Source organism: Colias philodice, chromosome 2 (genome assembly GCF_061535455.1).
Source record: "Colias philodice isolate Cphi_HAF_F1 chromosome 2, ilColPhil1 Martin Lab GWU primary, whole genome shotgun sequence".
In the NCBI taxonomy this organism is placed as follows: Eukaryota; Metazoa; Arthropoda; class Insecta; order Lepidoptera; family Pieridae; genus Colias; species Colias philodice.
In genome coordinates, this window is record NC_143087.1 from 11,208,328 (window position 1) to 11,231,884 (window position 23,557).

At 33.0% G+C, this 23,557-nt stretch overlaps 2 protein-coding genes and 1 long non-coding RNA gene across 6 annotated transcripts in view; 1 reads left to right on the forward strand and 2 right to left on the reverse strand.

Moving 5' to 3' along the window:
- The window catches only part of LOC149490773 (uncharacterized), an 819,148-nt gene that overhangs the window by 277,320 nt on the left and 518,271 nt on the right, over positions 1-23,557 (reverse strand). The window lies entirely within an intron of this gene.
- Positions 1-23,557, forward strand: part of LOC149490796 (pseudouridylate synthase RPUSD2-like) — a 376,734-nt gene that overhangs the window by 36,855 nt on the left and 316,322 nt on the right. The window lies entirely within an intron of this gene.
- On the reverse strand, positions 1,712-2,527 carry LOC149490798 (uncharacterized). Its single transcript, XM_089709902.1, has one exon. It carries the CDS (start codon positions 2,510-2,512, stop codon positions 1,712-1,714), a length of 801 nt encoding a protein of 266 aa, XP_089566028.1. The 5' UTR covers positions 2,513-2,527.

A 23,557-nucleotide genomic window follows, 5' to 3' on the forward strand; every position in this document is an offset into this window, starting at 1 on the left:
AGCAGGAAGCAAAAAGTTTGTAAAAGCTAGACATAAGGCTTATAGGACGATAGTTTCCTAAATCTGCTGTATCGCCTTTTTTGTACAGTAGTGTAATTTCAGATTCTAACCATTGGTGCGGTACAGCTTCATCATCGAGTATTTTATTCCATAGGATAGTGATTGGTGCCAGTAGTAGAGTTTGCGCAACCTTGATACATTCATTAGTGATCCCATCTGGTCCTGGGCTTTTCTCCAGTTTAAGTCTCATTATTTGTTTCAAGATTTCTTTTTCTGAAAATTGTACGGTTGGAGTTGTGTCAGTATAGTGGTAATCAGTCTTGGTTTGTTTTTTTGTGGGTGGTTCACTGTATAGATTAGCATAAAAGTCGGTAGCTTTTTTTATTATTTCTGAGCGAGACTTGCATTTGTTATCGCCAGACTGCAGGAAAGGTACCCATGTTTTGGTTTGATTAAGTTCTTTAAAAGCTTTTTTAGCAGATCTGGAGTTATCGAGTTGTCTTTGTATAGTTGTTATTCTGTAGGTATCGTAACATTTTTTTATTTCTCTGTTGGTAAGTTTGTATAATTTTTTTAGATTTTCTTTGTCGGATTTATTTAGTTTTGGTTTATTTTGTAGTGTACTTCTTTGTTTCATCAGTTCTAGCGCTTTCTCTGACAGTATTTTGTTCTTTTGTGAAACTTTAATGTTTGATAGACTTGACTTAATGTAGTGGATAATTTCTTGGTAGTACTCCTGCGCGTTGTAAATATTTTGAGCCGTTAAAAGATCTGGTATAAATTTGCTAAGGTTCGAGAGGTATAATTCTTGCTCAGGTAGAGTTTTCAGCTTATTAGACAGGTTAGAAAAATTCCGTCTGCTTTTCTTTTTTGATTTTAGGTCCATAGTTACCCTTATTAGTCTGTGGTCTGATCCGAAAGAGAAAGATGGTAGAACTTCATATTTGGTGATTAAGCGGTGTTTCGTCGTCATAATATAATCAATTTCATTCCTTGTGTTTCTATTAGGAGAGATCCAAGTCCAACGATTTTTAGGTTTTAGTTTGTACATTGTATTTATTATTTTTAGGTTGTATTCTTGTGCGTATTGAATCAGTCGCGTACCTCGAGCACTTCTAATGCCATAACCATACTCGCCTACGATGGGGCGCTCGTATTTTTCAGGAGTTCCGATTTGGGCATTAAAATCTCCCATAGAGAATGTGTTCTCAGTAGATACGGTATCGTGGGCTTTCGCTAAGTCATCATAAAAACAGTCTATTTCGTCCTGAGATGAATTTTCAGTGGGCGCATACGCCTGGATTAATGAAAAACAGATATTTTCCAGCTTGATTTCTAGTATGCAAACCCTCTCTGATATTCCGGTAAATTTTATGATGTTATCTTTGTATTTCCTCCTAACTAGAAAACCTACACCATGAAGCCCTTTTGTTTGGCCAATGTAATAAAAGATGTAATCTCTGTCTTCGATTATCTTTTCTCCTAAGCGACGAACCTCGCACAAACCTATTATATCATGGTTAATATTTTCTAGTGCTGCCTTGAGCTCTATAAGTTTTTGATCAGAAGATAATGATCTTACATTAAGGGAGCAAATAAAAAAGGTAGTTTTAATAGTTTCATTTTTATTTGGGGGGTTTTGGTCATACTCTCCCGCGGTGACCGGCCGAACTGGGAGAATTGAGGTTGGGAGAGGGTCCAATATTGATTGCTATTCTTTGTTTCGTTTAGGTGTCGTCATTTGGCGTTGTGCTGATGCTGTCTGGGCGGCCGTTAATTTAGGCTTATGTATAATGTAATTATTCATGTTTCCCTTATTCTTCTTAGGTGGTTGTTTGTTAGTTTGTTGAATATTTTCGTTGGTAGGTTGACTTGTCTCCGGGGATTCTGATAGGATTCTTTTGCTCGGCTGTTTTTGTGGATGTTGTTGGTTATTTAGTATAATAATTTTATCGTATTTTATAAAAGCGATATTGCCTGCATCTTTTTCTTTCTGTACTTGGGCTTGTAGTTCTTTCCGTTTATTTAAAATTTCGATTGGGTAGTCTTCTTTTAAATAGTATGAAGTATTTTGTAAGTAATGTTTATTTTTATGTATTTTTAGTTTAAATCCCAATGTGTTGAATGTTATTACTATCGGTCTTACTTTCTCCCTCTTTTTTCCCAGTCTTCTTACAGCTTCGATGTTGTTAGCATCGCATGAGATTTTTATGTATGTATTTATTATGTTTATTACTATTTTTTCGAGTTCTTCATATGATTTTTCTTTCTCTTCTACGCCAAATAAGACTAAATTTTTGCGTCTAAACTGTCTTTCTAGGTTGCTTACTATTTTTGTTTGTTCTTCAATTTTTTTCTCCAAAAGTTCATTTTTTATTTCCAAGTTGTTAAATTTTTCGTTGAGACTATTGATTATAGTACATTTAATATCTTCCTTCATTTCTAACATGTCTTGTTTTTGTTGCTTTAAATCTTGCTGCATGTTAATTAACATATTTTTTATTTCCTCCATATCCTTTTTATTTCAGCGCCCTCTATGAGAAAAACACCCACTATACAAACCGAAATTAAGTAACTTCAGTTTGACCCATAAAATACCCAGACGTTAAAACACTAATTACCCCCAAGTACACAAACGTTGTAGCCCCTAATGTTCTAATGAAGTGAAAGTAGCCGAATTTGCCGTTCCGTTCGATGAGTAAATAGACGCCTGTCGAAACTTAATAGCTTGCTATAATGAAAATAAGTGAGGTGCCTAATGCTTTCCTAAATGCTAAGGGAGGTTATAATTTACATCTGTATACGTAACTTGATCATTTCTGGATGTTATTTTTTTGTTATTTGTTTATAACGTTAAAGATTAGAAACTTCGCCATGCAATTTTATTAAAGCACGATTTAATAAGTGCGTCAAAATATTATAATACTAGCTTTCCGCCCGCGGCTTCGCCCGCGTTTTCAGAGAAAAACCCGTTCCCGTAGGATTTCCGGGATAAAACCTATCCTATGTCCTTTCTCGGGTATCAAAATATATCTATACCAAATTTCATGCAAATTGGTTCAGTAGTTCAGGCGTGATTGAGTAAAAGACAGACAGACAGAGTTACTTTCGCATTTATAATATTAGCATGGATTGTCACCGATCCAAGATAAGTGCTTTATTAAAACGCGCTAGTAAATTTGTCGTAAATCGTTTCTATAGAAATTTTGCGGTAGTTGAAATTCTATTATAGATTGTTAAGAGTCATCTGTAGAACACAATGATGTAACAACTAACAAGGCAATTCTGCTTTGTAATGCCTTTGAAATACGTGTCATTTTATTAGGATTCCGTATCTTTTACAGATAACCCATCAGTTTACTAAAAAGTGCAATCTAGTGCTATTATAACATACAAACAAAGCAAATTTTTACCAGTAAAAAAACGTCTCCAATAAAAGTAAAATTTACGAAACGGTTAAAAAGAGCATTCTGTATCAGTGAGTAAGCGCGGGTTTTTTGATGTTTTAACGCAATTTGTATCCAACGTTGCGACAAACCGTGAGTAGGGTAGCGTAAACGTGTTTGCTGAAGAATGGAGGTAGGTTGTGGTACCAATGATAAGCGAAAGCGGTAAAATAACATAAAAAAAAAAGATTTCGTCATTAGGTGGTGTGGAGAAGAGTTCTATGAAACACGTGTTAACAATGGATTTGACAAAAACGATTATTAACATGTCTTTTTTATTTTGTAGATATTTTCCATTTTTTCAATATGGCGGCGCGAGCAGAAAACAATAGAGATAGAGATAACAAGCGATAAATGGTGGGCATTCGGTTAACGCATTTTTTTCACCAAATTACTAATAGCATGGAAAACATTACATTCATAAATCCGCTTCATCTGCTAACCGAATCGAATCTGAATCGTAAACTAAAATATCACTTTGTTAATACACAACCAAGCTATTTTCGCGTAATCTCCTGCCTTACAGCACGGGCAAAATTCATTAAGGGTATCCAAAAGGACACGTGCGTTCTTTTACAGAAGGGGGGAGGGCCTGAAGTGGGGGTGTTTCCCGCGTTTTTACTTCACGGAAGGGTGATGGTCTTACTCTTGAAGCCTTTTATGTGTCCCGGAGTGGGGTTTTACGCGCTTGGTATCGAATTTTGGCGCGTAAATAGACTTTTGTTTACGTGTTTTTAGTGTAAGGCCTATTTGCAGTTATTTTCTATTTTAAAGTCAACAACTTAACTATAGTAAACGGATGATTTAAATTACCGTTATATTCAGATAAATTTCGTAATTTCATTTGATCTGCAATAATGATAAGAAGGCCGTTTTATTGATAAAAGTATCAGTTATTACATTCGGATCTCGTCCGATTAGGGAAATTATATAAACCCACTTTATATAATTAACTATACTCAGTATAAGTTCATATTATACTTATTAGTAATAACAACTTAAATAATAAGAGAGTGAAGTGAAAACAATTTGTTAACAAAATCCTTCCTCAAAAATTCGCGTAGCAAACATGATAAATGTGGCATATCAAAAGTTTAAATTTAAGATGAGGCCCTCGGGAGGCTCTGCTGTGCCCACGTACTTGCAATTTGTTAAAACGAGAACTGGCTATGTTTGTAACGGTATTGCATACACTACTGGGGTGGAGATAAATAAATATTCCTTATATAGTTAAACTTTGCGGGAGCGATTTGACTTTTTTAAAAAAATAAAATTAAATTAAAATTAAACTTATTTAATTATTAACTATAACAAGTGGACGATTTGGAGTCACAAATGTTAATGCCAGAATTACATGCAATGATACAATCGATACCTTATTGCGAAATAAATGTTTTTCAATAACTGCAATGCTTATGTTAAATTGCAAGAACTCTCCGGTGGTCTTGCTGAGGCCAGCGGAAGGCTATTGCTCAACCTAATACAGAGGGTTGGGGTGGATGCGTAACTCCTCCCTCCTTAAGTGCGAAATTATCGGTTTGTTCATTTTTAATAACTATCCGATGATTTCGCAGACATGTTACATTTAATATCTTATCACGAAGTAAGTAAAGTAAAAATAGAATTACAAGTACAAAGATTAAAAATAGAGACGTATAGCCTAAAGTAGCACTGAATCTAAAATTTCTTTCACTGTTAACCATTTCACTATCACTGAACACTGATTGCTTTAATATCGTTGACATATATTTAACTTCGTCCAAGTTGATGCCTCGCATATTGAGTACACGTGTACTGGATAATATTGGAGTTCTATTCACAGGTAATTGCGGCAAAACTATAATTTTTGTTGGTTCCACAGGATCATTCTCAGTCATTACTTGGTGAGGGCGAATCGTTATATTCTGGATCTCGATGCTACATGGTTCGTCGATGGTCATTATGTATGTGGTCACATTCTCTATATTGATTAGCTGTTGTTCGCAGTGCATTGGGTTTCCTTCAAATTTAAGCAGTTGTTCTATGCAAGTAGTTTCAGGATATGGCGTTTGATTTTGTTCATTGTATAGGAATTGTTCTCCAGCAGCGAGCGATCGGCACGGTTTTACGACCGGTAAGCATTTCATCCCCTTTGCCAACAGGTAAGGATATTTAGGAAAAATGGAAACGGTATTACTATCGGATTCACGGTACATAGGTATAGAGTATAATTTGTAATAGTTATAAGTATAATTATCTGTAATTGGAACCTCCATTATGAACGTAATCTGGTTTTGTTTAATATACGATTTAACATTAATAGTTTCTTCTAGTTTTACTAAATTTGCCTCACTCGCTTTAAACACGAAATTTTCAGTTTGAGATATAAGAATTAAATGTTGCAACAGTTCAGTAGAATTAATAATACTTTGATGTAATATGGATACTTTACTAAATGCTAGAGCAGTCTCTATTTCTCCTAATTTTATAAAAATAGAACGAAAATTACTAACAAATAAATTTAAAAGGCTTACAACATAAGTAGTATAAACCCAATGATTATCCTTAGATGCTAATTCCTTAATCATAGATTCTACAATTTTTAAACGCTTATCTAATATATTAGAATTTTGATTTAAGACTTCAGTAGAATTGATAAAACTATCGAGCATTTTAGATATTAAGGTAATTTTATTTCTAATGATAGTCTGATCGTTTTCAAGTTTAGCTGTAAGTTTATCGTATCTAATTGCGTCACTATAGTCTAAATTTCCCGTTATAATTTTAATTAAGGAACCCAGAGGGTTGAGGATACCTCTTTTGACGCGTTTGTGTGGAACTAACTGTTCGTATTTCTGAACCGTTATGTCGCGAATATATTCAGCGTGATATTTTGCCACTTGAAAATCGTGTAAGTATGAAATATTCTTATTAATTAAACTATCGAATTCACTGTATTTGCTAATAATAAAATTTAAGTCATCATTTATCTTATCTAAATTTAAAACCTTAATTATAGTCCAATAGTCTGTTTGGAGATATGCTTGCCCTTCTTTCACAGGATAAATTCCCGGGTTATGTTGAAGAAGTTGTAGTTGAAGGGCCAGCGCGGACCTCATCACTATCAGCCAACACCACCTGCGGAGGGCGTTTTACATTTATAATAGGGACCTTAGTCTTCCTTTTACCAATCTCTATCGGTATAACGTTCCTTGAACCTTGTCCTATAACCTTAGCTTTATGGAGTACAGGTATACCGGACGATTCTACAATATTAGATGAATGAACTGTATCCGATTTCGACGTCACAAATGGTGACCTTCTAGGAGAAATCAGCGCCGATAGAGTTTCAGGATCGGAAATAGATGTCGTTTCACTAGAATCGCGTTCTGATATAGAAATTATACTAGAGTCGTTATGCGTTCTTGGCCTATTGTCTCTATCACCTATATTAATAACCATAGATTCGTTTTCGTTATCGGAATGTGAAGCGTTAACCCTAATTCTAGACAAAGCGTCTGCGTTTAAATTTTGCTTCCCTTTCTTATAAACTATTTCATAGTCATAGTCTTGTAGTCGAAGTCGCCAACGAGTCAGTTTACTACTTGTATCCTTTTGAGAGTTAAGCCATGCTAAAGGTTTGTGATCAGTATATATCATAAATTTCTTACCATAAAGATAAGGCCTAAAATGTTTAATAGCCCAAACAATGGCTAGACACTCGCGTTCTATGGTGCTATAGCGTGATTCGGTGTCACTTAAGGTGCGGCTTGCATATGCAACGGGTTTATCGCCTCCAATGGGGCCCTGTGATAATACCGCGCCCAACGCAACATTAGATGCATCAGTTGTTAAGATAAAAGGTTTTTCAAAGTCTGGGTATTGCAAAAGTGGTGCATTCGTTAGGAGTTCCTTACATCTATTGAATGCATCTATGTAATTTTTATCTAAAATGATTTTATTTCGTTTTTTCAGGCAAGATGTTAAAGGCTTCGTTACATGTGCAAAATCTTTAATAAACCGTCTATAGTATCCGATAAGACCAAGAAAAGATTTGATCTCAGTAGTTGTTTTGGGAATCGGGTAATTAAGTACTGCAGTAATTTTATCGTCGTTAGGTTTCAGTCCGTCTTTAGTAATAGTATGCCCGAGGTAAATTACTTCTTTTCGTAAAAATTCAGATTTGTCTAGTTGTACCTTTAAGTTTGTCTGTCTGAGTCGGTCAAAAATGGTTCTTAATTTTAATATGTGTTCATCTAGGCTAGAGGAGAATACAATTACGTCATCCAAGTAGACCATGCAATGTATTCCCTGTAGTCCTCTTAATATATTGTCCATTGCTCTCTGGAATGTAGCAGGAGCTGTTTTTAGGCCAAATGGCATTCTAAGGAATTCATAGTGTCCATACTGAGTGCTGAAGGCTGTTTTCTTAATGTCTCGCTCGTCTACCTCAATCTGATGATAACCACTTGCTAAATCAAGTGTAGTGAAGTAGAGGCTCTTACCAAGTTTGTCCAGTAAGTCAGTAATATTAGGAAGTGGATAACGGTCGTCAACAGTCACGTCATTAAGCCTTCGATAATCAACTACCATACGCCATTTAACTAATCCGGAAGCATCGCGCTTCTTTGGAACTAAATGAACAGGAGCATTCCACGGGGAATGTGATTCTCGTATTACATTGTCTTGAAGTAATTTTTCGACTTGTCTATTAATTTCATCTGCTTGCGCAGGAGCCTGTCTATACGGTCTAACAAAAATCGGGTCTTCGTTTTTGGTATTGATTTTATGTTTAACTTCATTTGTAAAACTTAATGGGATATGTTCGCAATAAAATATGTCTCTATATTCGTGACATAATGCGAATATCTTATTACGCTCTATTTCGCTAGTGTGGTCAAGTCTCAGCTTTGATAAGTTATTTTTGAGTAATTCGTCGTTGTCATTGTCGTTGAGTTTGTCGTCGTGTACAAAGTTACAATCTGGGTCCGATGTTTTGAATGGTTTGCTAATTTTTAGAGTAATGGGTGATTCTACGCTATTCTGGATTATTGTTGTGGCATAGCCATTAATACAGTTGACTAGTGCTGAAGGCATTCTTACTCCGGGTATAAATTCTTTAAAGTCGATTACTGCAACACCTGAGTGAAGGTCGGTAGGAATTTTTACCTTCTGTTCACATCGGGGTGGCAAGTGGATAATATAATCTAAGTTATTATTAATGATGGGAATGTCTGTGTTCTTGGTTCTCAGTAGCAAATGTTTCAGGTCAATTATTGCGTCTAATTTTTTTAGTAAGTCGTTACCAATAAGTCCGTCATAGCGCTCGTCTACGTCATACAAATGAAATTTATGGTGGTCAGGGGTACTTAACGTTGGAAAAAGCGGAATTTCTATAACTTCATCATGTTGACTGGATGCATGGGTGCTTATAACCTTAAAGGGTTCATATTTTATAAAATTTGGAAAATATTGATACGCAATTCGGGGGCTGATAAATGATCGCGTACTCCCTGTATCAATCATAAATTTGGAATTAATTTCAGGAATATAAATGTGTGGCAATTTCAGATTTGGATCACAGTTTAATTCTATGATTTTTTCTTTATAGAGGCTTTCGTTTGAAAATTTTCTTCATCAGACGGAAGCACATTATCGTCTTGAGTATCGTCAGTGGGTGTATAAATCTCATTCGCGTCGTATTCGTAATTCGTATCGTAAGGATTACAGCCATAATAATTCGTATAGTCGTAAGGATTATAGTCATAGTAATAATTGTCATATAGTGAATTGTCATTATGTAAGTCGGTTTCATTCACTCTAAAACCTGGCTGAGTTAGATTTTGTGGTCGAGGGGGTGCCGTCCTCATGGAAACGTCAGTAGACTCAAAGCGGTTATTTTGAGGAGGTCTTTGACCGAAATTCTGTGGCGTCATACCAAAAGTTTGAGGGGGCCTATAACCAAGTTGTGGGTTTTGATTAAATGTAGGCCTATAACCAAATTGTGGATTTTGATTTAATGTTGGTCTATAACCAAATTGTGGATTTTGATGGAATGAAGGCCTATACCCGAACTGTGGGTTTTTATTAAACGGTGGCTTATAACCAAATTGTGGATTTTTATTAAACGGTTGTTGGGGTGTGAATTTAAAACCAAATTTTTGAGGTACATTTGGTGTCCCAAAATTAAATCTTTGTTGAGGATTTTGTAAAAATTGGGGCACCGTTGTATTATTATGGGTACGATTGCGCGACTGATATTGTTCGTGAAAATTAACTTCTTCTAACACAATTTCTAGAGCCTGTTCTAATGTATTAGGCGATTTTAGTCTAACAATTCGCACCATATTTTCGGGCAAATTATACAAGAAAACGTTCAGGGCTGTATGATTATAAATCGCAATTTTCGCGCGTTTAATTTCCGTATCTACCGATAAATTAACCTTCGATATTAGTAACGATCTAATATTCTGTATCCTATTACAAAATTCAAGATAACTTTCCCCGGATTTTATTTTACAGGACTCGAGAGAGATTTTTATGCAATCCTCAGTTCGCGGATCGCCAAAATGTTGTTCCAGTAATTCTTTTAGCGCGGGCCAAGTGTTAATATCTTCGCGCTCGGATAATAACGCGGCGGCATCGCCTATTAATCTACTAGTTATAGCATGTAAAACGTAAATATTCTGCTCTTCATGCCCTCTAAATTTATTAATTATATATTCGCATTTTCGAAAGAATAAATTCAAAATTCTTTTGTCTCCACCAAAAAGAGGAATAAGCTTTAACATATCACTCGGAATTGTTATTACGTTTACGCTTTCCATGTTAAATAAGTACAGAGTAATTAAAGTTCTGAAGTCTTTAACCAATTACAATAATTTCGAATTATAAAAATCACACACACAAAAATCAATTTAAAACACAATATAATAAAAATTCTTAATATATAGCACAATAAAAAAATTATATGTTATTAATTTACTATAAAAATTAAAACTTGAAATAAAGTATAAAATCACATATAAAATATAAAAATCATTAATTGAATTACGATCGATTTTGAGATCAATTAAATCAATTAAAATTGATATTTCTTTATGCAAAAATCATTTACTTTTCTTATGTAAAACTTTTAATTAAGTTACACTCTATATCTAATTAGTCTGTGCAGAGTTTTATGCAAGACAATTCTTAGAATTAAATACGATATTTCTTATATGTACTAACTAATTACTGATTTAATAGAATTTCATATTAAAACCAGATCCGTTATAATGCGAGACGTTCAATCCCAAAATAACAGTTAAAAATAGTTAAAAGTCAAAATTACACTCTCGTGAAAAGGATATGGGAATATATCAGAAAGGATGGCAAAAAGTTTTACTCACCAACCGATCGTCGATCCCATTATTCCTCGTCGTGGTCGTTTAACAAATTTATTATTCGGTTCTTTTAGGATAGCACGGCCTTTATAGCAATGTTCTAGGGCTAATTTTGAAGACCTCTAGACATGCAGACCTTATATGGCTATCCTACCGGCTGCGCCAGTTAAACTTTGCGGGAGCGATTTGACTTTTTTAAAAAAATAAAATTAAATTAAAATTAAACTTATTTAATTATTAACTATAACAAGTGGACGATTTGGAGTCACAAATGTTAATGCCAGAATTACATGCAATGATACAATCGATACCTTATTGCGAAATAAATGTTTTTCAATAACTGCAATGCTTATGTTAAATTGCAAGAACTCTCCGGTGGTCTTGCTGAGGCCAGTGGAAGGCTATTGCTCAACCTAATACAGAGGGTTGGGGTGGATGCGTAACTATATTTTAGATGGTATTAAGTTATGTACTTTGTGTTATGGTATCTAGAGAGTAGAAAAGTCACAACTCTAGATCCATATATTTATTTTATTTTAATTTATCTGTGATAACAAACAGGATTATACAAGAACTACTTAAACTAGACACAGGTGTAACTATGCAACCAGAAATAGCTTTAGTTTTAATAAGAAATCATAGTCATTTATTAGTGTAGAGTTAAGTAGACTAAATGCTCTACAAACATGTCTTTAAACACAATATCAATCTCTTATACGCAAACAAGCACACATAAGACGAACATTTTATTATTAAAACGATAAAATTTGTTGATTCTCTAATATTAACTTCTAATAACGAGAATTTTATCTCGCTCAAATAATACTCAATTTGGTGTACGTTTATGAGCTGTCTACAATAAGCCTACGTCGTAACCATAAGCTACGAGTCAAACAGCGCGTAGGTTCTACGGCCTACGCGGAGCCAAGTGAGTTTATTATAACGCGAACGTTACTACAGCAATATTGCAATTATGTTGTAGGTAAGTAATAAAAATAGCGCGGTTCTACTTGGAAGTTATTTTATAGCTTTCTGTAGTGAAGAGGCAATAACTTTATCGTTCTATTTTTAAATTAGCATGCAAATTTGTTTTGTAAGACCGTGTTTATAGGGATGTTTTTCAAGTGCGTTTGCATATTTTGCCGACTATTGAGCTTAAATATTTGTAATGCTATTTTCTCTTACTAGGAATAATTTTAGAAGCTTTGTCGATTTGCATACGTGCTTTTCTCCGTGTAATAATTTGAGACGTGTTATTTCACAATGAGACAATTTAGAATCGTTAAATGTATTTTTATATAGGCTGTATTCAAACTATAGTCTAATTACAGTAAATCCCTTATTCTGTAGTACCCATTTGCATTATTGTAAAGAATATCTAGAACTAGTTGCACTGTTAGTATCTACTTTGATATCCCATCTACATAAAAAGTTTAAACTTTGTGTATCGAAGAAATTATTTATATCAATAGTTTACTATTTATTTTCGATTATATTTTATGACCTATTTATATTATAACAAAATGTTATCACCCATTCTGAACAAGCCTTTATAGAGCGGGTTCGTAACTACGTTGCAATGGGAAGTCGGGAACGGCTGTGCAATAATTAGAATTATATATTTATCATATAATTATATTATTTTATCAATAGACTTTTAGATTATTATCGCTTGATAGATAAGTAGTAATCAACCGAAAAAAGGATATATCGCTATAGAATTAGTATAAGGCGACTTTATGAAAAATTAAATTACCTACTGTAATAAAACAAAGTATACATTGGCTTAGATCTTTTAAAGGAATAGCATGCTTCATTGAGTTATTAGAGCTGCGAAATTATTACCTTAATATAAAATTAATACAATAAGAACTCCAAACTAATACACAAAATTACTAATTAAACAATAAACGACCACACTTAATTTTCAATCCCAAAGCGGTAACCATTAAAAATAACACCCTATTAATACCCAACATTTGATTTAATCGCTCTAACTTTCCTAGAGTACACTAAACCGTACTCTACGGTTGAGTCGTCCCACCAGACCCATAATATGTAAATTCATCCGACTTCGGCCATTTTTCACAAACCTAATTGTAACCTCTAGAGTTAATTGAACATGTAAGCTTTTCTAACGAATGTAGGGTAGAAAGGTTTTGGTGTTTATTTTTATTTGTTGTCAAGTTTTTAGTAATATATCGTATTTTGTAAGACTAACGGATTGTAAGCAGTGTCCTATAAATGTATATTTTTATTATTATTGTAGGATATACTACTTCCATTGGAATATACAATCTGCTTATCTGTATTCTGTATGTTGTAGACATTTTATTTCACAATATCACTGTGAAGACTTCATTTGTCTGTTGAAGAGAGTATGTAGATTGTAGATGGTAATTAAAAATTAAAGAACCACTTTTATTTAATAAGAATTAAAGTTCGGCCATGTTTAGATTAGAAATAACACTAAAGATAAGTAAATCTGAATAGTCTCCCCTAAGTATTATGACCTAAAATAAGTATGTAATACGCGTGCAAAACGTACAAAAAACTTTTACCTACTAAATAGAATAAACATTTATGAATAGGTAAAGTTTTACAAAAGTTACATTTCTCCTACAAAAATATTCAATGAAATCTTTAGAATACAAGTGGAATATATTTACACAAACAAAATTCTTAAAATTATGAATAAAATAACAATAATCGCTTACATTACACTTTTAAATAAAGTTTATTTTAGCTCGTTAACTGCGAAACTTGCATCTATAAACATAAACTGTTTCAATATTTGAGTAGATAAAATGTGTAAAGAAGAAAAGTAATTAAAATGGGGGTATGCAATAAAAACGATAAACAATTTTTACGTTTATAATAATATCCTACAGACTGTTAATTGAACGGCGCTGTTTAAAGGCAATTTATCGGCTGATGAAGCAAGTCTATTTACTTTAGTATATAAGTAATAATATAGTGAATTTATTTTAAGGGTAACTGTTAACCAATCAATGTAAACAAAGCCGTCCTAATTACTTTAGTATTCGTATAAATGTTCATTTAAATCTCAGTAATTTAAAATAAAATATTAGTGCCACTGTTTTACTAATCAACATATTTTCTGTCCTAATTGCTTCTATATAAATTGTATTAAGTAAAAAGCGTTTTATTAAATTCGAAGTAAAAGGTAAAATATAAACTATTGAGGGTAGCTTTAATGGGGCATTATTTTACATTCCAAATGGTTTTCTATTGCGAAATAATTGGGATTGTATTTCCTAGTAGAGTTAAGGGTGCTTTTCCACCTGATGTGCTATGCTACGATGCTGTGGATGCGTTTGTTATCCACTAATTATATTCATTAATACACATAGCGAAGCACTGATGGAAACGGTCTGAACCAATGACTCTATTATACTAGAAGACGCGGCATACGCCAACATCATTGCACTAAAAAACAGCGTATTTAATACATACCTACTTACTAACGCATTATCACCAATACAGTTGTTCTCTCTTTCACTCTCACGCACGAGACATAATACATGTCTCACTCATGTACTTCGTAATAACAACTGCCGATTAAAATATAAAAAAGAACGTCCAGCCACGACGCTGAATGGTGCGTGACTAAGTGAAACTCGGGCACTTAGCTGAGTTTTTTCTTGCCAAAATAGAGAGCGGGTAACGTATCTAGCTTTTTTATATGTATATCATAGGTCCCAACTAAGATATTATGTCTTTTTATATTGAAGGATGCGTGCTTTGGATGCATGCTTTGGATACGTGCTATGGATGCGTGCTATGTGCACAGTGGAGATGTATCGTATAGTTCAAGCAGTGCATCTTCCTCGCAAAGCTACTTACAGCATCTTCACAGCACATCTTACTCGCACCGCTACGTAGCTTAGTATCAGAGGAAAGGGACACATAGTTTCATATCATAGCTATTACATTTTCGTAGCCTAGCTACGTCGTAGCGTAGCACATCTCTAGTGTAAAAGCACCATTAACAGCTGCGATATTATGCAGCGCTTGGTTCGTACACTTTTCTGATGTAGAACGAGCATGGCTTCGTGAGATGAATTAAGTAGGTAAATGTTTTATCTTTGATAGGGTTTACTCCACAGTTTACTCGTATACCAAGATTGCGTCAGCGTTTGATTTTTTGTTGTTGTGTATTTTTCATAGGAGAGCTATACGTATGCGTTGTTATAATGCTAGTAAGTAGTATAATAAGCTATAATAACTTTCACCCGAGTTCGCTCGCATGTTTATATTGATCCTCATACAAATTTTAGTATATATTTAGAAGAACTTTTCTAAGAAAAAGTATTAAAAATAGTAGCTCATTGCTGCAAAAATATACTATATAATATTAAAAAAAGTGATAAAACCATAAAACAATGCAACTTTGAAACATTATGGTTGCATTATCGTTTTTTGAAATGTTAAATATTTGACCCAGGAACACATACATATTTTATAACATACCTAATACCTATATCTATATACAATATAGACATTACACAATATTATACTAAATCACATTTCCATATCACTGGCGTAGTAATTCGGTTATCAGATTATCTCCCAAGATTCCCACGGGATAGATTGCATTCGAGAGCCATAATAAGGCTACATGTTATAAGATTGAATGCTATAAATATCTCTCGGTCTATTTAGGGTTATGTTATGAGAATTACTGTGAAAAATGTTGTATGAGACTTGAAAGAAAAACAAGTGCATAATATATAACTCTTACTAAAAAGTAACAACTAATAAATAATTGTACTATTGAGATGTTTGTCTTTGTGCAATAAAATTTTAAATCTGATAATAAAGTCTTTTACCTGATTACCATTTAAAAAAAAAGGGAAACATCTTTGGCTTTTTTCTCTTCATTATTTAAATTAAAAGATGTATGAGATTTCATTACAAATAATAAGTTTCGCCGAAGTTAAATTAAAATAAAATATAATATCCTTTGATATCTGAACAAATATAAAATTTCTAGGAATGCTGCGAATAAGAAATATTGCATTTATTTATTCCGCAAACTTTGCATAGTTGGTTAGCAGAATCCGTATTAAAGTGAAATCTAAAAAAAGGCTTTTATAAGAAACGATAATACTGCAAATATACTGAAAGAAAAATATTTGTCAATTATAATCAATGATTAATTTATTAGCTACCGCCTTCTTGAACAAACGTCTTAAACGAGCGCCTAGAAACAAGGTAGGTACTGGGTTCTATTCCCGGTGGAGACGAAGAAAAAAATATCTCGATCTGGCAGAGAACAGAAAGCTGATCACTTACTTGTCCCTAAAGAAAATCTATCAGCACATTTTGTAGTATTAACCTACTTACATGTAAACAAATGATAAGATTAAATCTGCATGTAGTGGAAACCACATTAAATTGTCGAGCCCTACTACTTAGCGGAAATAACACACACAGACACAAAGTCTTCATTTTACTATCTAATTTCCTAAACTATCACGAAACAAAGCGGTTTCAGAACTAGTCTTCAATAAGTTACACTCGCATGCAGTATACGCGTAGTCGCTAACAGTCAGTTACATTCTTCGGTAGGTTTGCAACAGCTGTTTTAAGGTAGCGGTCATATACGAGCGAGAGCGACAAGCAAAGCGGTAGTGAACTATACAGCAAAGGAGTAGATAGAAGTAAAGATATGGTACAACCGTTACATGATAAGATACTCCAAAATCATAGAATCAAGTTTATTTCTTACTTTAAACTCGGGCAATTATGCTCTAGCTAATGTTTGTAATAGTTTTTTTATTTAAATTTTTACTCTAAAGTTAAATTATATTTATGAAATACTGTTTATATAGTGTATGTATTTGAGTTCCCTAGCTCATAATATGATGCTGTGACTTGAGTTAAGCTTTTTCAAAGAAACACAAAAAAAAAACATATTATGGAGCTCTATTCCATAACTAAAGATATTTCTATTTCTGTGAACACAGTCTTAAATCCCAGCTAGCCCGACGGAACATGTGACGTCATAAGTTAGGTTTTCTCTGATTGCCGCTCGTGCACTATGAACTGCATCCCGCATGCCTCGCTGGATCTGTTTGCGGCAGGCGACTTCATTTTGTGCACGTTCTTAAACAGTTTGACGTTCAATTCAGGACTTTTGAATTAGAGTGAAGCTATGCTTAAATAGATTACTATTTTACCTTACCTTAAAAAATGTGGCCAATTAACAATAATTAACTTCAGTTGTTTGTTTCGTTGGCGTCTAATCGTGCATTAGTGTCAATTTTAAAGATTGAATGTTGTGTTGGTAAACTATCTACACCTTTTACCCAGGGAAAAAGTAATTATACACACTTAATAATCTGTTCATTAATATGTTGAATACTCAAGATGAATCTCAAACAATTGCAGGATTTCGATTCTAATCCGAGTTTCTTAACAAGATTAACTATATAAGCGAGTCGTAAGCCGTAGCATTGTGTTAATCGAGGCCTGGTGGGGATTAAAGGGATGAAGATTTTAATGCTATTTATGAAACGTAATCTGAGACGTATGTTTAATTGTTTTGTGACAATGGGAACGCTGTTTATAATCTTACTTGTCAAACATAACTGTGTTAATCTTATGTGTGTATCATAAACGCTACAAGCGTTCTTTTTACGTTATAGCTTCGAGTGAGCTTTTATATAAAGAGAGATGGGATATGAGAAAATGAGATAGATGACTTTTAGTCAGGTACATATAGTATAACATATTATAAGGAATCGGCGCTCTCCAACTGTTTGAAAATAATAAAAAATATATTAAAGTGAAGATAGAATGCAATATAATGACTTTTACAAGTAAGGTAATTCCTAAAAGTGTCACACTCGCGAAAAATTAAACACGTGTAAGTAACATAGATAATTTATTAAAATGTATCTAAATAAGTAATCGGATAGGCACGTCAAAACAAAAAATAAAATAGCACGCACATGAGATACGTTTAAAATTATTTCAATTTATAACATGAAACAGTTATGTTTGATATTTATCGCTTGTTTTCGTTCATTGTACAAAATTATTTGATGTAAACTGTTAGTTAATGGGCTATTTTCAAGATTAATTATAATAATTACGTCTAATACATAAAATTATATGATTCGAATAAATTTAAATTAAAATACAGTCATTTTCTTGTTCGATTTTATTCGAGATATTTAGAATTAAAGATTTTAAACAGATTCTAGAGTAACTTAAATACAGTCTTCAAATGATGTTGATTTATTAAGTCTTTCTACTTTAACTAGCATCCGCCCGCGGCTTCTCCCGCGTAGTGCTTTGATATAAGGTAGCCTATGTTCTTTCTCAGGGTTTCTTTCTTCTTTTTCAGATTGTCCGTGCCAAATTTCATAAAAATCGGTTGAGAGGTTTAAGCGATAAAGCGTAACAGATAGCCAGACAGAGTTACATTCGCATTTATAATATAATATTATAAGAAGGGATTATTGTAGTATTTGTTTCATATAAATAATATTAACTTATACATAGTTTGATTTGAAGATGTTTTTTGCTCTATCATTTAAATATTATTATCAATAGCATTTCTTTCTAATGTCTGGTCTTGTCAAACTTCGTGAAAATAATAATAATATTTATTTATCTTTTCAGAGAATCATACCAACAATGTATACTAAAATCCATCGTTAAAATCTACCTAGAAATAAACTTATAATGGTTCATTAAATATAACGAAATATTCAAATCCAAATACGTAATTCGAGCTGCCAATATCAAAATTCGCTTCGTAACTTCTATAATATTATAATTACTTGAAGGTTGTTAAAGTTTATGTTGAATTTATTTTAAACCTTGATTAAAATCGAGCGATACTCTTGTTTTAAACATTCTGTTAATTTGTTTTAGTACTTGGGGGAAATTAAATGAACCAGTTAATGTCACGATTTTAAATATAAAGAAGACATTGGCAAGCTGCCAGATGTGCATTGAATATAATAAATATAATTGGATCTTTATTTCGGAAATTCTTTACTGGTTTTAATTTATAAATCTGGAACTATTTGGCGACGTTTAAAAAAATGTTTGATTATGAAATGCTTCAGTAGGTACCTACGCGATATAATATAATTAGCCTTTTAGACAGTTATTTACTAAAGAAAACACTTTCAGAGAACAATCACAATTTTAATATTAAAATATTAACAATTACAATAAGCGAAAAATGGTGACGTCTATCCGATCCGTGTGTCGAAAAACAAGAGAGCCAAATCGAACGCGGTGCCTGACATATATACTTACACCGTCCTCGCTAACTGGCCAGCAATCCCTTTTCCATCTTTCACCTCCATGAAGGCCGAATATGCCCCCTATTGCCTATTCCGCTAACTATATATTAATATCAACAGTAATTTAATAAGCACAAAATGGTGTGTTGTCACGTGTGTCGAATGTCACGTGTGTCGAATGTCACCTGTGTCGAATGTCACGTAGCGTATTTCCAAACTATACATAGCCAGAACGCAACCATAGGAAACTGCTCGTGTATACTTTGTAATGCTGTTTTTAAGTTTGTTATTACAATATATACACGAATTTTGCGCACTGATCGTGTATACTTTGTAAAGCGGATGCTTACTTCTACGTTCCAAACTATACACGATCAGTACGCAAAATATGTATAACTAAATATAGCTACTACACCACTTACGCTTGAGCGAAATAATAAATAATTATATAGGCAATCAAAGACTTGTACAGCTATATCTATCTACTTTTATTCTTCTTGATTGATTAAGTAAAATATGGAATTATATTAATATTATTAGGTAAGCTTAGAAAAATAAATAGGTAAGTAACAGATGTTACCTATGGGTTAGGTTAGGTTCGTGTTTTTTTTAACTACACAAAAATAGGAGCCCCGCGAAGCGCGGCTCCGTCGCCTCGCAACCGTCTTCTTCTGGACTTATTAGATTCTTACATTTTAGCACTATTGTCAATTGTAAGTCGTGCAGTATAGTCGGGAACGAAGACACAAGCATCCTCGATACAAAAAATATACGACCAGTTCGCAACATTATATGTATACACAATGCACATGCATTTTAATAATAGATTTCAAAACAGCAATACAATAATATAAACGCGAGCAATGGAAAGACGCCACGCTTACTCCGAAACATACACGATTAGTCCGCATGCGTACTGTCGCTGTATATTTTGGAGCGCTATTCTTACTTACTTCACTACAAAGTATACGCGAGTATTTGCGTACTGCTGTTGTATAGATTGGAAGAACTTTGTAAAAAAGTTATTTCCAATTTATACGTGATTAGTTTCACACCGTTGCGTACTGGCCTTGTATAGTTTGGAAAGACGCTGTCACGTATGGTGTCACGTGTGTCGAATGTCACGTGTGAAAATTGAGAACCTCCTCCTTTTTTAAGTCGTTAATAACAGACTTCAATCCAAACTTTTGTACACTGATCAAGGATTGGTAATATTACCATAATTTTATGAGTTTATCCCATTACGATCCTGATTAGGACCATTTGAGACAAATTAGTTGATTCTATCTTAAGCGTGTTTTAGTAACTATATTTATGTATTCCTTTTTTAATCTGAATCTAAATGTCATAGCAACGAGCCTTTGTAACAAAATTACGCGAAACTGTCCAGTGAGCTGTCATATTATACGTTACATTATAATAATTGTATTGTAACAAATTGGATTTACGGTGACAGATAACTGCAAATTGTATAAGAGTTATTAACTAACTTTAGCCTGTAACTTCGCTCGCGTACGTGGCACGATTTCAGGATCATGTAATCTATCCGTATGGTTAATTATACGTTAATCGTTTGAGCAGTTTTTGTGCTACTGGACGGAAACATGCAAAAAGATGAGTAAGAAAGCCTTTCCTCTTCTTATTGAGCAGTTTGCTGAGCAGGAGACATAGAAACATATGCATAAGCCTTTCCTCAACTCATTCTTTTACGTGGTTTTCTAACTAATAAAAAAAATAGTTCGAAATAAAAAGACGTAGAAGTATTTATTTATTTATTTACTCTTTATTGTACAACAGTCTTATAAAATAAAAGTACAACAAAACCATTCAAAATGTACAAATGGCGGCCTTATGGCTCTTAGCCATCTCTACGAGGCAACCTTCAGGTAAAGGACAGAGCATAATATACCAAAGGCTAGGAAGCCAAATAACCAATTAATTTAAAATAATAAATTCGAAGAAAAAAAAATAAAGCACAACGTCACACATAATTTATAAATACAACATAAATTAATAAGTACATAGTAGGTATATAAGACGGAAAAGAAGTTATACCTTATTTTGTAAGTAGAGCAAACAGAAGACCTAAATTCTAAATAACCGCATACACTATACATTATAAACTTCCATAACAAAAGCGAATCCACAATTCTGCAGCGAAAAGGATGAAATTTTACAGTCGTTAAGTCGTTTATCAAAGTTCGCGCCTTTATTTCATGACATTTGAATGTCTTAATGGCAAAAGTCACGGAAGTTATTTTAGTTTAAATACAAACAAATCATTTAGTTTTAACTGACTTCGAAAATTAGTGTTATAATTTTAAACGAGGTCACAAAAGGAAACAACATATTGTTGAAAATAGAAATATCAATTTGTTACCTAGTAAATGTGTAATATTTCTATTGTTGATGCATTTTTTAAATGATGTCATTCGCTATGTATCATATAATTTTATCCATCTATAAAAACGTTATATGAGCTATATTAGTAAGGTTTATAGGTACATAGCTTCATGGCTTATGTTCGAAAACAAAATAAATGCACCATTGTACTATTATATTACTATGCAAAGAAATTCAATAAAATATTAATTAATTTTCTGTTTCAGGTACCTATCTACTGGGCTAAAACTTTGCGTGAGTAAATTTACATCCAATATGGAAATTAAAATAATTTTTCAATCTACCCGCACAACTACGGTTTCATAGTTTTGCGCGAGAATTTAATATCGCTCGAAAGTTTCTGATGTCCGGTCAAATAAATATCACCTTTTTATGCTTTTGAGAATATCTGGATCTCTTTTCATTTTGGGCTTCTTAATCATGAAATTATTCGGATCGCCCGAGGCCCAGTGATATTCCCTTTTGATAATTGTGTAAAATTTCGTTTGAATCTAATTTAAAGGTCATGTGAGGGATTTGGTATTACACACAATTGTTTGTATATATTTTTAATTAACTAGCTGAGTCGTAGGACCCCGAGGCCGTGTTGATATCCTGCGAGAAATTTTCAACTATTTGAAGAAGAATCGGCGGTTTTAGTATTATAGTTGTATCAAGTTTTATAAATATGTAAAAACTAAATAAATGCATAGTAAAAGCAAGAACATGACCATATTCTGTAATAGAGTAATTGTAAAAAAATATATGGTAAGTAACTACAAAGACAATCTATTTAATTTCAGAAATTATTTTATGCTACACGATTACTCCGATACAATTCCTAACTCCGTGCTCCAAATACACAAAAGACCCAATTAACCAAGCAACAGATAGCTAAAATAACACTTCCTATTGTAGAGCCATTTTAATAGGCAACATTTGACAGTTCAACAAAATTCAACAACGTAACCTAGTAACGACGACATAGAATAACATGATATTTCGTTTTGTTAGAACTGCACATTTGTTTAACTTTTTGAATTACGATTACATATTTATAATAATAATGACCGATACAAGTAATTTTAGGATTTGATTTTACTGATAAACCATTCTAAACATAATAAACAATTTCTGATTTAAAGAACTGACGTCGCTACAACTTTGTGTCAATAAACCTTTTTTATTTTTAAATACCAGAGACGTTACTCTAAAAATCGAAATCTGACATCTAGAATCGAATGCATTGATTACTTGGGAATAAAAATTATCACAAATTATTGACATGTGTTTCAAGTTCGATTGACAAATGTTTCAAGTCCGTATCGATTAATTCACTTTAATCGATGTTTTTAAGCAGGTTACCACCCTATGAAGATAAAATTGATAGACGTCAAATGTTGCCTATTAAATTGGCTCTACTATAATGAAATTTTTTGACACAGCCAAAACAGATGTTTGGAAAAAGGTTTAATTAGCGTGAAATTTGTTTAGAGCATGCAACATAATAACGTCATTGCGTCCACGCCGTCGGTCGTCTGCGTTAAATCGCTCCGTTGTAACGTGGGACAAGGCATGAGCGGAGCGATTTGGATCAAATGTTTTTATTTCATCCAAATTTGTGTTATTGATATTCGCGGAATTATGTTGAATGGATTTTATTTAACAACATCAAGAAAATACTAGTAAGACGTTACTAACTGATAAATAATTTTTTTTTATGTGAAGTTGTTTATAATGTCTAAAAATAAATTTAAACCCCTTTTTTAATTATCACAACATGACACGTGAACAGATGGTCAGATTTCAGAAAAGGATATTAAAATAAAAAAATAAATTTAAATTCTAAGAAATAATAATAATAACAGGCATGTTCGCAAAAGAAATCGATTTTTGGTTTTTCGTTAGCGCCCTAAAAATCCATACCTTTCAGATATCTGATTCATATCGCTCCAGCCTTATTTTAACGAACCCCACACTGGTTGAAAAGTTCCAAATTTTGCATCCAACAAACTAAGGAAAGTTAAAACAACTATGTAATATTAGTATAAAATATTATGAAAAGGTCAAATGT

Excerpts from the sequence above, each read along its gene's own strand:
- LOC149490798 (XM_089709902.1), bottom strand. The coding sequence starts at position 2,512 with ATGGAGGAAATAAAAAATATGTTAATTAACATGCAGCAAGATTTAAAG.